The sequence below is a fragment of the Solanum stenotomum genome, unplaced genomic scaffold, assembly GCF_019186545.1.
Source record: "Solanum stenotomum isolate F172 unplaced genomic scaffold, ASM1918654v1 scaffold11127, whole genome shotgun sequence".
In the NCBI taxonomy this organism is placed as follows: Eukaryota; Viridiplantae; Streptophyta; class Magnoliopsida; order Solanales; family Solanaceae; genus Solanum; species Solanum stenotomum.
In genome coordinates this window covers 338,317-352,351 of record NW_026021407.1, presented here as the reverse complement: position 1 = coordinate 352,351, position 14,035 = coordinate 338,317, and the positions used below count along the sequence as shown (strand labels likewise).

General features: G+C 31.8%; 2 protein-coding genes across 2 annotated transcripts in view; both read right to left on the bottom strand.

Moving 5' to 3' along the window:
* Positions 1–14,035, bottom strand: part of LOC125849836 (extensin-3-like) — a 61,010-nt gene that overhangs the window by 25,211 nt on the left and 21,764 nt on the right. The gene's annotated exons all lie outside the window — the stretch shown is intronic.
* Positions 5,622–14,035, bottom strand: part of LOC125849838 (uncharacterized) — an 11,429-nt gene continuing 3,015 nt past the window's right edge. The window contains exons 2-4 of the mRNA XM_049529806.1: positions 11,446–11,722; positions 6,595–6,888; positions 5,622–6,004 (exon numbers count right to left, since the gene is read on the bottom strand). Coding sequence (XP_049385763.1) covers positions 5,622–6,004; positions 6,595–6,888; positions 11,446–11,722 — 954 coding nt within the window. The remainder of the gene's footprint in view (positions 6,005–6,594; positions 6,889–11,445; positions 11,723–14,035) is intronic.

The window sequence follows — 14,035 nt, the reverse complement described above, 5'->3', positions numbered from 1 at the left end:
ACTCGTCCTATATCTTTTCGGCCATTCAGAATGGCACCAGCTGAGTTGAAAGAGCTTAAGGAGCAGTTGAAAGTGAATGAGAAGAATTACCCAACCCATGACTTAGAGTTGGTTGCTGTAATTTTTGCTTTGAAATATGATGTCATTATCTTTATGGTGTTCATTGTGGAAGTGTTTACTGATCACAAGAGTTTTCAGTATGTATATGGTCAGAAAGAGCTTAATCTCATACAGAGAGAGTGGTTAAGGTTACTCAAAGATTAAGAAAGAGTTAGCAAAAAGATGTGCATAGACTTGAATGATTAGGAGTTCGATTAATGGAACCCACAGAAGGAGGAGTGGTAGTGATGAATAGAACTAAATCATCATTAGTGTCAGAAGTAAAAGGAAAGCACGATCAAGATCCTTTATTGCTTGAATTAAAGGCAAGTGTTCATAAGACAAAGTAATGTCTTTTGAACAAGGGGCAGATAGTGTTTTGAGGTATCAAGGTGGATTGTGCTTTTTGGGTGTTCAAACTATATGTTTGATGTGACGCCCTTAGCTTAGTAAGAGTAATCTCATTCGAGGACGAATGTTCCCAAGGGGGAGATATTGTAACATCTCGCAATTTGAAATAACTAGAAAGAAGTTTATAATTGGAAATAGTCACTTTTGGAAAGAATTAAAATCTGGAAATTTGTTTAAGTTAGCAAAAGTTGAGTTTTGATCAACCTCAAACGGGAATAATTCCTAGCTCAGGATGAGTTAGGTGTACTTCCAGATATGGTTGCAAAACTCTTGGAAGGATCTTTTCAACGCCGCCGAGTTTGTGCAAATCCGAGTTCGTATGAGTGAGTTATCCCCTTTGGAAGTTGGGATGTTGAAATAAGGAAAATCCAATCCAGATTTTTAAAGGGTAGTTTGGTCTATTCCTTAACTTCTTATTTAATTAGCTTTTGGGTAATTAATTAGAGGTCTAAGCTGAATTAGATCAGTTTATACTTTTACCAAAAGAGTTAGGGTTTGGAGAGAAAAGAAAAGAAGTGGAGAAAGAAGAAGAGGAAGAAAAACTTACACTTTACAAAGTGTAAGAAATAGTTTCGTTTTAGAAGGTATAAAAATTAGTTCCGTTATATATTAAAATATACACGTTATGAGACTAACGGAAAACGTTTGGAATATTGCATAAAACATAATTTTTTTCTTCCACTAAGCCTATTTTATTTACTTACTAGAATAGTGGCTTATTTTGGTCACTTTTATCTTTTTGTGGCTTATTTAGGTTCCGGACTCCCCAAATGACCTCTAAAAAATAAAATTTTAAGTCACTATCCTATTATTTTAATACAACTTAATGAAAAAATGAATTTATTTATATGAACTTTATTTTTAGTATCAAACTTAACTAGAAAAATAAATTATTAAAAAAAATATGCGAGACGGGTTCATGCGGAGTGAGTCTGTGCAGGACGGGGTGAAAATGAAAAAAAATGTTATGCAAGGCGGGGCAGGGAAGATTTAATTTTTTACGAATTAAGCTCAACCCGCCTCGCCCCGCACCGCCATCCCTACTCTTTTTTCACTTAAATATTTTTAAGTAAACAAGAAAAACTACTATTTAATAATTCATTTGGTTCATCCATTAAATTTGACATTTTAATTAAATAAACAATTAATGATTAGCATCATAATTCATAACTTAATCACCGACAAAGGTTAAATTACTAATGTCCTTAAAAGATTCCATTAGTTAAGCTAAATTAATATTGTTAATCCTCCTAAAAGAATGGATGTATAAACAAGTACCAATCTTAGTTACATTGACCTACTCAATAACTATTACCCACAATTCTATTTTTTTTTTTAAGTGTATTATAATTATAATTATCGTGGTGATTTCTTATAATTTTTGTTACTACATGAGTAATGTGGGAAGCGCCACCCTTCAATGGGCCCTGACCTGCAATTTGCAATTCAGATTTAATTAGGGCTCCAATAAAAAATACAAAAACCTAATGAAAAAAATATTTTGATTATTTGCATAATTAATTGAGGAAGAGATGAAATCAGTTGGAGAATAATGGTTGAGAACTGCTCACCATTTTCTTAGACCTAAAGGTGGGTTTGATTCGTGCATTTTGCACCAACTTCACAAATTTAATCATCTTTAGAATGTTTTTACCGTTGCACGTGAATTTCAAATAAATTATGTTGCACCAAATTAATTATGTTATTTAATTAACATTCTGAATTAATTTATAAGAGAAAAGAAATGAATTAAGAAGATTGATTAAATAAATTTTGTCCAAAAATATTATCAATCAATCACTTGCCAAATCCAAATCCAAAGCCGAGGTCGAGCGAGCGACGACGACGGCGCGAGGGGCACCTTCTTCTTAACCCTTTAAGAACTAAAGGAAGTGTTTCCTAATATAAGGACAACAATTTCCTTTCTTCTACCAATATGGTAAAAATGACTTTTCATTTGCACTTTGCAATGACTTTTCATTTTCCCTCCAAAATTGGTTCCCCCACATAGATGGGGAATGGCTATAGTTAAAACATATGCATGAAAAACTTGTATGTCTCGGAAGTAAGGGTTAATCGCATCTGGATAAGTAGGTTTCCCTTTAAACTTTCCGTAGTGAACATATATCGGATATACTCGGTCAATCGGTAGATTTGACATCTTTGAACCGTCGAGCATTGGTGTATACATAGACAACATAAGTCACACAATCAACCCTTGAATTTCTTTTGGTTCTCATTGTTTTGTTCGTTTCAGCCATGAACACATCTCGGTTAATAAGTCCTTAGAGAACTGGCCTTACCGGATTTTCCTTGAAGCGACTTACATTTCACACTTACATAGGTGGTTTCTAAATGTGTTATCCGGTAGATACATTATTTGATATACCTTGTATCAAACTTAGAAACCATTAAAAAGTCCTTTTGCATTTATCCTGGTTACTGAACATTGTCTCATTATGAGAATGGACATAAAATAATTTTTGACAATGTTGAACCCGTCATTTATGACTTTGTTTTATCTCCTTGAACCTAGATCTTGAGATCTCCAGTCTTCTAGGTAGAGTTACCGCCACGATGACTTGTTCTCAGCCATAGTCCCATTTCCGTTGATGATCTCTCAACTCCCTCTCTAGTTAGGCTTTTTGTAAGTGGATCCGACACATTATCCTTTGACTTTACATAGTCAATTGTGATAATTCCACTAGAGAGTAGTTGTCTAACAGAGTTATGTCTTCGTCTTATGTGACGAGACTTCCCGTTATACATAACGCTTCTACCCTTTCCTATTGCAGTTTGACTATCGCAGTGTATGCATATATGGGTCATTGGTTTTGGCCAAAACGAAATATCTTCTAAGAAATTCCGGAGCCATTCAGCTTCTTCACCTGCCTTGTCTAAGGCGATAAATTCAGACTCCATTGTAGAGCGAGCTATACATGTTTTTTTGGATGATTTCCAAGATATTGCTCCTCCACCAATAGTGAAAATATATCCACTCGTGAATTTCATTTCAATTGACCCAATAATCCTATTTGCATCACTATATCCTTCAAGAACTGTTGGATATTTGTTGTAATGCAAAGCATAGTTTTGAGTGTCTTCTAAGTACCCCAAAACTCTCTTCATTGCCAACCATTGATTTTGATTGGGATTACTTGTGTATCGACTCAGTTTACTTATAGTGTAGGCTAAGTTTGGTCGTGTACAATTCATGACATACATCAAACTTCCCAATACTCTAGCATAATCCAATTGAGACTGACTTTCACCTTTATTCTTGGCAAGATTAAAGTTCACATCAATTGGGGTCTTTGCCTTTTTGAAATTCAAATAGTTGAACTTTTCAAGTACCTTTTGAATATAATGAGATTGAGACAATGCTAGATTGTTAGGAATTTTGTGAATCTTTATTCCCAATATCAAATCGGCTACTCCTAGATCTTTCATATCAAACTTACTAGCAAGCATACGCTTAGTAGCTTTTACATTGGCAATATCCTTGCTTATTATCAACATGTCATTCACATATAGGAATACAATGACTTCCTGATCCGGAGTATCTTTAATGTAAACACATTTATCACACTCATTGATCTTAAATCCATTTGACAACATGGTTTGATCAAACTTTGCATGTCATTGTTTCGGTGCTTGTTTTAGTCCATAAAGTGACTTAACAAGTTTGCATACTTTCTTTTCGTTACCAGAAACTACGAAGCCCTCAAGTTGTTCAATGTAAATCTTTTCCTCCAGCTTTCCATTTAAGAAGACGGTTTTCACATCCATTTGATGGATTTCAAGACCGTATACTGCAGCTAGGGCAATTAACATCCGAATTGATGTAATCATAGTCACTGGCGAGTATGTGTCAAAATAATCAAGACCTTCTTTCTGTCTAAAGTCTTTGACAACAAGTCTTGCTTTATATTTGTCAATAGTTCCATCATCTTTCATCTTCTTTTTGAAGAACCATTTTGAACCCAAGGGTTTGTTCCCTAGAGGAAGATCAACCAACTCCCAAGTATGATTGCTTAAGATTGATTCAATGTCACAATTCACAGCCTCCTTCAAAAAAGTTGAGTCGCTAGACAACATTGCTTCATTGAATGTTTGAGGCTCACTTTCAAGAAGGAATGTTACAAAATCATATCCAAATGAAGTAGCTATCCTTTGACGTTTACTGTGCCTTGGACTCTCTTCATTGGTTTCATTCTCTTTTGGTTCTTCTCAATGTTGTTTAATCCCTCCCTCCCCCTCCCCCCCACTTTCTGACTCAAGTCTAGTTTTATACGGATAGATATGTTCAAAAAATTCAACATTATCTTATTTCATTACCGTATTATCATGAATATCCGGATGTTCAGACTTATGATCCAAAAATCGACATGCCTTACTATTTGTGGCATATCCAATGAATACACAATCCACAGTCTTATGCCCTATTTTCACCCTCTTAGGTACATGAACTTGGACTCTGGCTAGACACCCCCACACTTTGAAATATTTCAAGTTGGATTTTCTACCTTTCCATTTCTCATATGGAATAACACGTCTCTTCGTGTGAGGCACTCTGTTGAGTATTCGATTTGCTGTAAGGATAGCTTCCCCCCACAATTTTTATGGTAAACCTGAACTTATAAGTAAGACATTCATCATTTCCTTTAAAGTTCGGTTTTTTCTTTTCGCAATTCCATTAGATTGAGGAGTGTAAGGTGCAGTAGTTTGATGGATAATTCCATTTTCCAAACATATTTCTGCAAATGGATATTCATATTCTCCACCTATATCACTTCTAATCATTTTGATCTTTCTATCCAACTGATTTTCAACTTCAGTTTTATATTGCCTAAATGCATCTATTACTTCATCCTTACCATTTATCAAATAGACATAACAATATCTAGTGCAATCGTCAATAAAAGTTATGAAATACTTTTACCCACCACGTGATGGTGTTGACTTCATGTCACAAATGTCCGTGTGAATCAATTCTAAGGGATATGAATTCCTTTCAACAGACTTGTAAGGATGCTTAGCATACTTAGATTCAACGCAAACTTGACATTTTGATTTATTACACTTAAATTTAGTCAAAACATTTAAGTTAATCAGAGTTTTCGCAAGGTTTTGTCATTAACGTGTCCCAAACGTTCATGCCATAAACATTTTGACTCAAGCAAGTAAGAAGAAGCAGAATCTTTATTCATATCAACTGTAATTACATTGAGGTTAAAAAGGCCCTCAATGAGGTAACCTTTTCCTACATGCATCTCATTCTTACTCAATATAACTTTATCAGAAACAAATACACATTTGAATCCGTTCTTAGTCAAAACTAGTATAGAAACCAAGTTCTTGCACAATTTTGGAATGTACGAGACCCTGTTCAAAGTCACAACCTTGCCTGATGTCATCTTTAAGATGACCTTGCATGTTCCTTCCACCTTTGCAACAACGGAGTTTGCCATAAACAACTTCTCGTCTGCTGGTGCTGGAGTATATGATGCAAAAATTCTTTGTTGGCACAAACATGACATGAGGCGCCAAAATCTATTCACCATTCTCTTGGATTTCCAACCAAATTGCATTCTGAAAGCATTGCACAGAGATCGTCCATCTCTCCTTTAGATTCAACCAAATTTGCTTAATCCTTCTTTTTGTCCTTCTTGGGACCCCGACATTCAGTAGCCTTTTGACCACATTTGCCGCAATTGAAGTAGCTTCCATTGAATTTCTTCTTAGGAGGATTGCTCTTAGGACCAGATGTTTTCTTTCTTTTCTTTGATTTTGTGGGATTTTCTTCAACAATATTTACTCTAGATATAGCTGAATTACCACGTGACCTCTTTTCTGCGGCCTTTTTATCCTCTTTGATTCTCAACCTTACCATGAGATCTTCAACAGTCATCTCCTTGCGTTTATGTTTTAAGTAGTTTTTTAAAGTCCTTCCACAATGGAGGTAACTTCTCAATAATTGCAGCCACTTGAAAAACTCATTCACAACCAATCCTACATTAAAGATTATGTGAGTATTAAGAATAGACTTAATATTTCCAACATAGGTATTAACTAAATTTATACCTTCAGCAAGGAGATAATGGATTATGACCTGCAATTCTTGAACTTGGGTGACGACGGTCATACTGTCTATCATCTTATAGTCCAGAAACTTTGCCACAATGAACTTCTTCATTCCGGCATCCTCTATTTTGTACTTCTTTTCTAAAGCATTCCAGAGTTCTTTTGAGGTTTTGACATTACTGTACACATTGTAGAGATCATCTTGCAGGCCACTCAGAATATAATTTTTACACAAAAAATTTGAATGTGTCAATGCTTCTGTTATCAAGAATCGTTCTTCAGGCAGATTTTCATCTGACATAACAGGAACGTTCTCATTAATAAAATTCTACAGACTCAACGTAATCAGATAGAAGAACATTTTTTGCTACTATCTCTTGAAGTCGACTCCAGAAAACTTTGCAAGTTTCTCAGCCGGTGCTACGACAGCAGTTGAACGATTGTGTGCAACCGATGTTGTTGCAGCATTTACTTGACTTGAATTAGTCATTTTTCTGTCACGAATGGCAGACAATTTTAGTATGTGAAATACTAACAATAAAGAATAAATCTTTACACAGATTGTTTTTGATTTAACAATAAAGTTTTTATGTTCTTTTAATCGTTGATCGAATGAATTTTAAAAATTCAAACAGAGTAGAAAACTATAAAGGTTTTAATCTCCAAAAACCTCAAATACATAAAATATTCAATTTCTTAAGATTGTTATTTCATGTATTCAGGTTAGTCAAAAATACAGAAACAGAAAAAAGAAAGAAATGAAATAGACAGAATGCTTTTAATTCGAGTCCACAGAAATCACTGTGTTTCCTTAAGAAATTTAATCCCATCACTGTACCTGAGGTTACAGATTAATTCCTCCTAAGATAAAACGGATTAACCTGTTATAGAGGTAGCGGTACCTCAAACTTCAATAACTTCAGCGAACGCAAGAACAACAACAAGAGCACACACAGACTCAGTCGATCGACAATTTTGTTTATGTAAGAACATGTATGGAGAGAGGAAAAAAATTTCAATATCTGAAAAATGGAAAAAGACTTCTTATTTATAGCCATTTACAACAAGGAACACGTTTGTTCAGATAAATCTGTTCAGACTTGTTTTTTCTGAACGTTGTGTCTTTTGGAAAAAGTAACTACTTTTCGTAAGGAAAAAATGAATTAACAAGATTGATTAAATAAATTTGGTCCAAAAAAATTATCAATCAATCTGAAGCCGAGGCCGAGCGACGACGGCGCGAGGGGGCACCTTCTTCTTAACCCTTTAAGAACTAAAGGAAGTGTTTCCTAATATAAGGACAACAATTTCCTTTCTTCTACCAATATGGTAAAAATGACTTTTCATTTGCACTTTGCAATGACATTTCATTTTTCCTCCAAAATTGGTTCCCCCACTTTCCATTCTCTCTTCTTATTTTCCATTCACACTTTGCTAAATCCAGCAATATGTTGTTTATAAAGCTTTCCCATAAAAAAAATGAATTGACGCAATTATCAAATAATTTTAGTCACTAATTTCATTAAAAATGTTTAGTCTACAAAATAAAGTTCATTAAAAATGTTTAGTCTACATAGCTTTCTCATACACCATAAAAATTAATTGGTGCCAATTATAAGGTAATTTTAGCCACGAAATTGAGGATATTGATGATAATAATTTTTCTCGCTACTTTTTTTGAAAATTTATGACAAATCATTATTTATCTTTAAATTCGTGTAAGTTGTGGAAACAAAAAGGTTTCGTCACAAAAATCTATGACAAATCATTATTTATGACTAGAGGTCTCGAGTTTGATTCCCTTTGGATATAAAGTTGTTGCCTTTGTTAGGGAGCATTTTATCTCTAATGTGCGACTTTTCAGCGCAAATCCGACTTTAATTGAGACTCCAATATAAAGTAGTAACCAAATTAAAAAAATATGCGTTGACCGTTCTGCTCCAATTTCCATTAATTAATATTGTCACTATTTGTTATAATTGCCAAACACTAGACTGAACAATATTGACTTAATCTTAGTATTTTACTAAATATAGTATATGAAGATGATCATGACTACTTTAGGAATAATTTATTTACTGATTGATTGCTATATGCTACGTACGTATACTTTGCCATTGTCAATTTTGAAATGTTGACATCGTGGGAGTAACTTTTCTTTTATTATATTGTTGCCTATTTGTATTGTATCATATTATGACTTTAGATATAATATTTATGTTGATTGTTACTTCTTCTTTCTTAAAAAATAATTTGTGTGTAGAGGTATGGGAAATGAAGGATGGGATTGGGGATTCAAATCCTCACTAACAAGGTGAAAGTTCAGGTTATCAACCAACTGGTATTAAGATTCATCTGTAAATTGTTAGTGAGATTCTATGGTATCTTATCATTAAATTTTTCATCAATTTTATCTATATAATGATTGATTTAGTGTAATCGATGACCCTCGCCTAAATGAATAGATATAAAGATGACGAAAAAAGAAAAAAAAGGGCTACCACTACTTAATTAAAAGCGACGGACGGCGTCGCTCCAAAAAGCGACACCATTGGCCATACTGTCCGTCGCTTTTTAATTAAAATAATTTTAAAATTTTTTTTTTTTAAAAGCGACGGACAACATCGCTTAGTCCGTCGCTTTTTTTCGCGGATTTTTGCTAATTAATTATTTTATATAGATAGCGACGCAGTCCGTCGCTTTTTATTAAAAATAATTATTTATTAATTTAAAAAAAGTCACGCCGTCCGTTGCTTTTTATTAATTTTAATTGTTTAATTACTTTTAAAATTAGTGACGAACAACATCTTTATGTTCGTCGCTTCTTGGTCAAAATATCTGGTCAAATATTTTAAGAAAGCGACGAATAGTGTCTCTTAGTCCGTCGCTTTTTGGTCAAAATGTTGGTCAAACATTTTTTTTAAAATGCGACGGTCATAGAGACGTTGTCCGTCGCTTTTTTTAAAATATCTGCACTAGCAAACACGATTTTCCCCATTTCTGCATATAAAAAACAAAATTGAGAAATATTTTGATTTAATTTTATTTAAATCGTCTTCCGGAGAACGGTTTTGTGTATAATAAAAAACAAAAAAAATTATAATACCGACTTCCGGATGTCGGTAAAATTAAATAGTATGTAATAAATTAATATTTTCAATTAACTATAAATAAATCGTCCTCTGAATGACGGTTTTATATAAGTTAAAAAATAATTTAATATAAAATACCGACCTCCCGATGTCAATATTATTTAATTAACATGATTACTTTTTATTTATCTTAAAATGTAATGTGATACCGACCTCATGAGGTCGGTATTTTTTATTATATCTAATTAGTTTTAATAAAAACGACATCCGGAGGTCAGTTTGTTTAAAATATTCCTATTAATCATAATTTTACTATTGTGCATAATATTAAAGTTTCATTTTACACCTACAATTAATTGTTCAAAAAGTGTAACAATTTTGTATACTTTTATAAATAAAAAGTTAGAATTCGTGGAATAAATATAAAAATATCTATAATCCATATTTAGAGTATGAAACTACGTTGATATGAATTAGGAGATAATTATACTTATATTTATAGAGTAATGTACAAATTCTATCAGTCCGCCGTCTAATCATGAACTTAATATCTCATGTCATGATATAGTAGAGGTGAAGAGCTAACATATAATCCATTCGAGTATGAAATGCGAGATAGTATTATTATATACTTTCGATCTTGAATGGATGTCAAGTGTAGTAATCACCTCTTAATTATGATGACATGTAAAGGATACTTCATCGGAGAATGAAATACGTTGATTAATTATATATTCCTCGAGTAGTTTAACAAATCAAGTCTTATAAACTAGTGGTTCAGTTATGAAATACATTATCAATTAAAGAAATACCGATAATCAATTCAAGGAGAGTTATATATTAAATTTGATATTGATAAACTTTTGTTGATCAATAAAATTAAATTTATATAATTAGAAGGTATATAATTTAAATTTATAAAATTAACTTGATTGATAAATTAAATTTATTAAATTAAACTTATGTTGATGTGTAGTTAAATTATATATATATATATATATAATTTTAATTAATAAAATCAACCTCAAGAGGTGAGTTTATATTAATAATAAATTAATATATACCGACCTAAAGAGGTCGGTATATTTAAATAATTATTTTATTTAAATAATATCGACTTCACGATGTCGGTATGTTGACACCCAATTTTGACCGACCTATAACCCTTTCGGAAGTGCTATTCGGTTAAATAAGTATTTTTTTAAAAATATTCCGAGTTTAAATTTTTAATCGATTTTGTCTAAAAATTATATATTTTAGTTTGCATGCTTTATAAAATTATCGTAAATATTATTAAAATATTTTTAAAATTATAAGTAAAACTCGAAATAATTATTTTATTCAAATGTTTTAAAATTTAAGTGATTTTTATTATATAAAATGTTATAATATTTGTAGTATTTTAATTGGATAGCATTTCTTTAATCTTTCTCGAAATCATTTAATTTTTAGCCCATTTTGATCTAATTCCTTTCAATTCTAGCTTTTTCCTCATCCAATGCATTGCAATTCTAGCCACCTCAATCCAATTTCGTTTTTCAATTATAGCCTCTTATGTCAATTTTATTTGCAATTTTAGCCATTCATTCATTGCAATTATAACCTTTTTTGTCCAAATCTTGAAACATTAGTTTAAATCTGAACCATCCATCCTTTAAGTGAATCCTAAATCAAATCCTAGCCGCTCATCTTAACTAATCCAATGGCTCAAATTAAATCTACCTAACTTTCCTATTTTTGACCTAAAAAAAGACCAAACCCTTTTTTGAAAACTCATTATTTTCTTCTCTCTCAAGCAGCGCCGCAACCCCTTCCATCAGTGAGAACCGGTGAGAGCTCCACCATCGCCGGTGAGCTCTACCTCTCGCTCCTCTCGTCGCCCTCCTCCCACCGCCCTCCTCTTTTTGCTTTCCTCTTCTCATCTCATCTCTCCTTGCTCCCTCCCGTCTCCTCTCCGGCGAGAATGGCGAGACAAATCGCCGCCTCCCTCTCGTCTCTCCAATCAGCGAAAGCTCGCTGCTCTCTCTCTCCCTCAACTGTTCCGGCCAGCGAGCTCCAAGCAATCAACATCAGCAGCCGGCGAGGAGAGCAATATCATCTTCAGCCAACTAACCCCGACCTCGACCCACTGCCCTTCTCCTTCAATTCAAGGTTAGGGTTTCATAATATTATTTATAATTTGTTTCAATTTGAGTATTGAATTTGTTAATTAGTGTATTGAATTAGTTTTTTTTATTGATTGTTAGTTAGTAAGTGAATGATTTAGGGGTTTTTGATTGTTAGTTTGAATTAGGGATTATTTGATTGTTAGTTTATGTTTGTTGATTGTGAAATGAAAATTTTAATGTTGGGGTTTGTTTGAATTACGGTATCTTTTGATTTGTTTGAAATTCGGTATTTCTTGAGTTAATTAGTTTGATTTTGGAATTGTAAGATTAGATTGAATTAGGGTATTTAAGGAGTTGTTTGAATTTAGGATTTTAGAACTAGTTAGATTTTGGGATTTTAGGACTATTTTGAATTTGTGATTTTAAGACTAGTTTGAATTTTGAATTTAGGACTAGTTTGAATTATTATTGAGATTTTAGGACTACTAATAGTTTGAATTTGAAATTTTAGCACTATAGTTTGATTTTTGAATTCTAGGAGTACTTTCAATATGTGATTTTAAGACTAGTTTGAATTTGGAATTTTGGACTAATAGTTTGAATTATATTTGATATTTTAGGACTAATTAATAGTTTGAATTTGGGACACTAGCTAGCTAGTTTGAATTTGGAATTTTAGGGATTTGAATTACAACTTAATTAGAACTTATAATTAATTATAACTTGAATTTACTATAAATTGAACTTAATTAGGAATATGAACTTGAAATTTGAACTTGAACTTGGAACTAATTAGCTTGAATATATAACTAATTAAGTTTAGAAATTAGATAGGAACTTGAATTGAAACTTGAACTTATTAAAACTTGAATATATATATATATATATATAAAACTAATATTCTTGGATTTGAAGTTTATATTTAACTAATTTAAGAACTTTTCGTGCTAGGCAACTGAGGAAGCTCAACATCTAAAAAAGTTGATACAAGACTATATTGCTTCTTTCATCAAAGTTGGAGATAAGGTTGGTGCTTCTAAATTTCTTAAGTTCAAATACAATTATTTTCAATGATGTGTTTGTGTCCATCTAGTATTAATACTTAGCTTTAATTTTGTGATAATTTTTTTGTGTCCATCGAGTGTTTGTTAAGCATAAGTACCAACACTAGTTGATAATTCAACACTAAGAATGACAATAATATTGAATATTTGTTCTTTAGTTTTACATTGTTTTAGACAATTAAAATATATAATCTAATTTTAATTTTTCTTAAATATTTAGTAATGTAACTAATACTTATTAAACTTATTTTAGCATGATTTAGTACTTTTAAATTATGATCATTTTCATTATGACTTTGCAATATTTATTTTATATGATAATTTCATTATTATTTTTTATTGAATATTTTAGTGTCATCAGTACTCATCTCATATTTTGTGTTATTGTTTTAAGAAACACCTTCGATAATTATATTTTGGCTAGACTAAAGAAATATTTGGAGCACAAGTTAATTATATGTTTGTATGCAAACTTTACCGAAAAAATTTGAGGTTTATTAGTTTGGTTTGATTTATAAATTCAACACAATGGTTTGGTTTGGTATTTGAAAAACCCGAACCAACCCGAGGTTGAAAAACCCGAAAAAATCCGAATTTATTAGTTTGGTTTGGTTTATAAATTTAAAATATTTACACAAATAATTTGGTTTGATATTTGAAAAATCCGAACCAACCCGGTCATGTACACCCCTAGTACCAACACTAGTTGATCCTATTGATGACAAAATTGGTTTTCTTGCAAGATCGATTTGTGTACATCTAGTGTTGGCACTTAACTTTAAAAAGTTTTTAAGTTGTTTAAATAAGTTAAATTAAATAATGTGGTTTTGTTGATGGATTTAGTTGTTGGAATTAATTCAAAACTAAACTAGTTCAAGTTAAAAAGTTGTTAAGTTGTTTACATAAGTTTAAATAAATAATGTGGTTTAGTTGGTGGATTTAGTTGTTGTATTAAGTCAAAACTAAACTAGTTAAAGTTGTTATTGTTGTTTAAATAAGTTAAAATAATTAATGTGATTTAGTTGGTGGATTTAGTTGTTGGAATTAAGTCAATACTAAACTAGTTAAAGTTATAAAGTTGTTAAGTTGTTTAAATAAGTTAAATTAAATAATGTGATTTTGTTGATGGATTTAGTTGTTGGAATTAATTCAAAACTAAACTAGTTCAAGTTAAAAA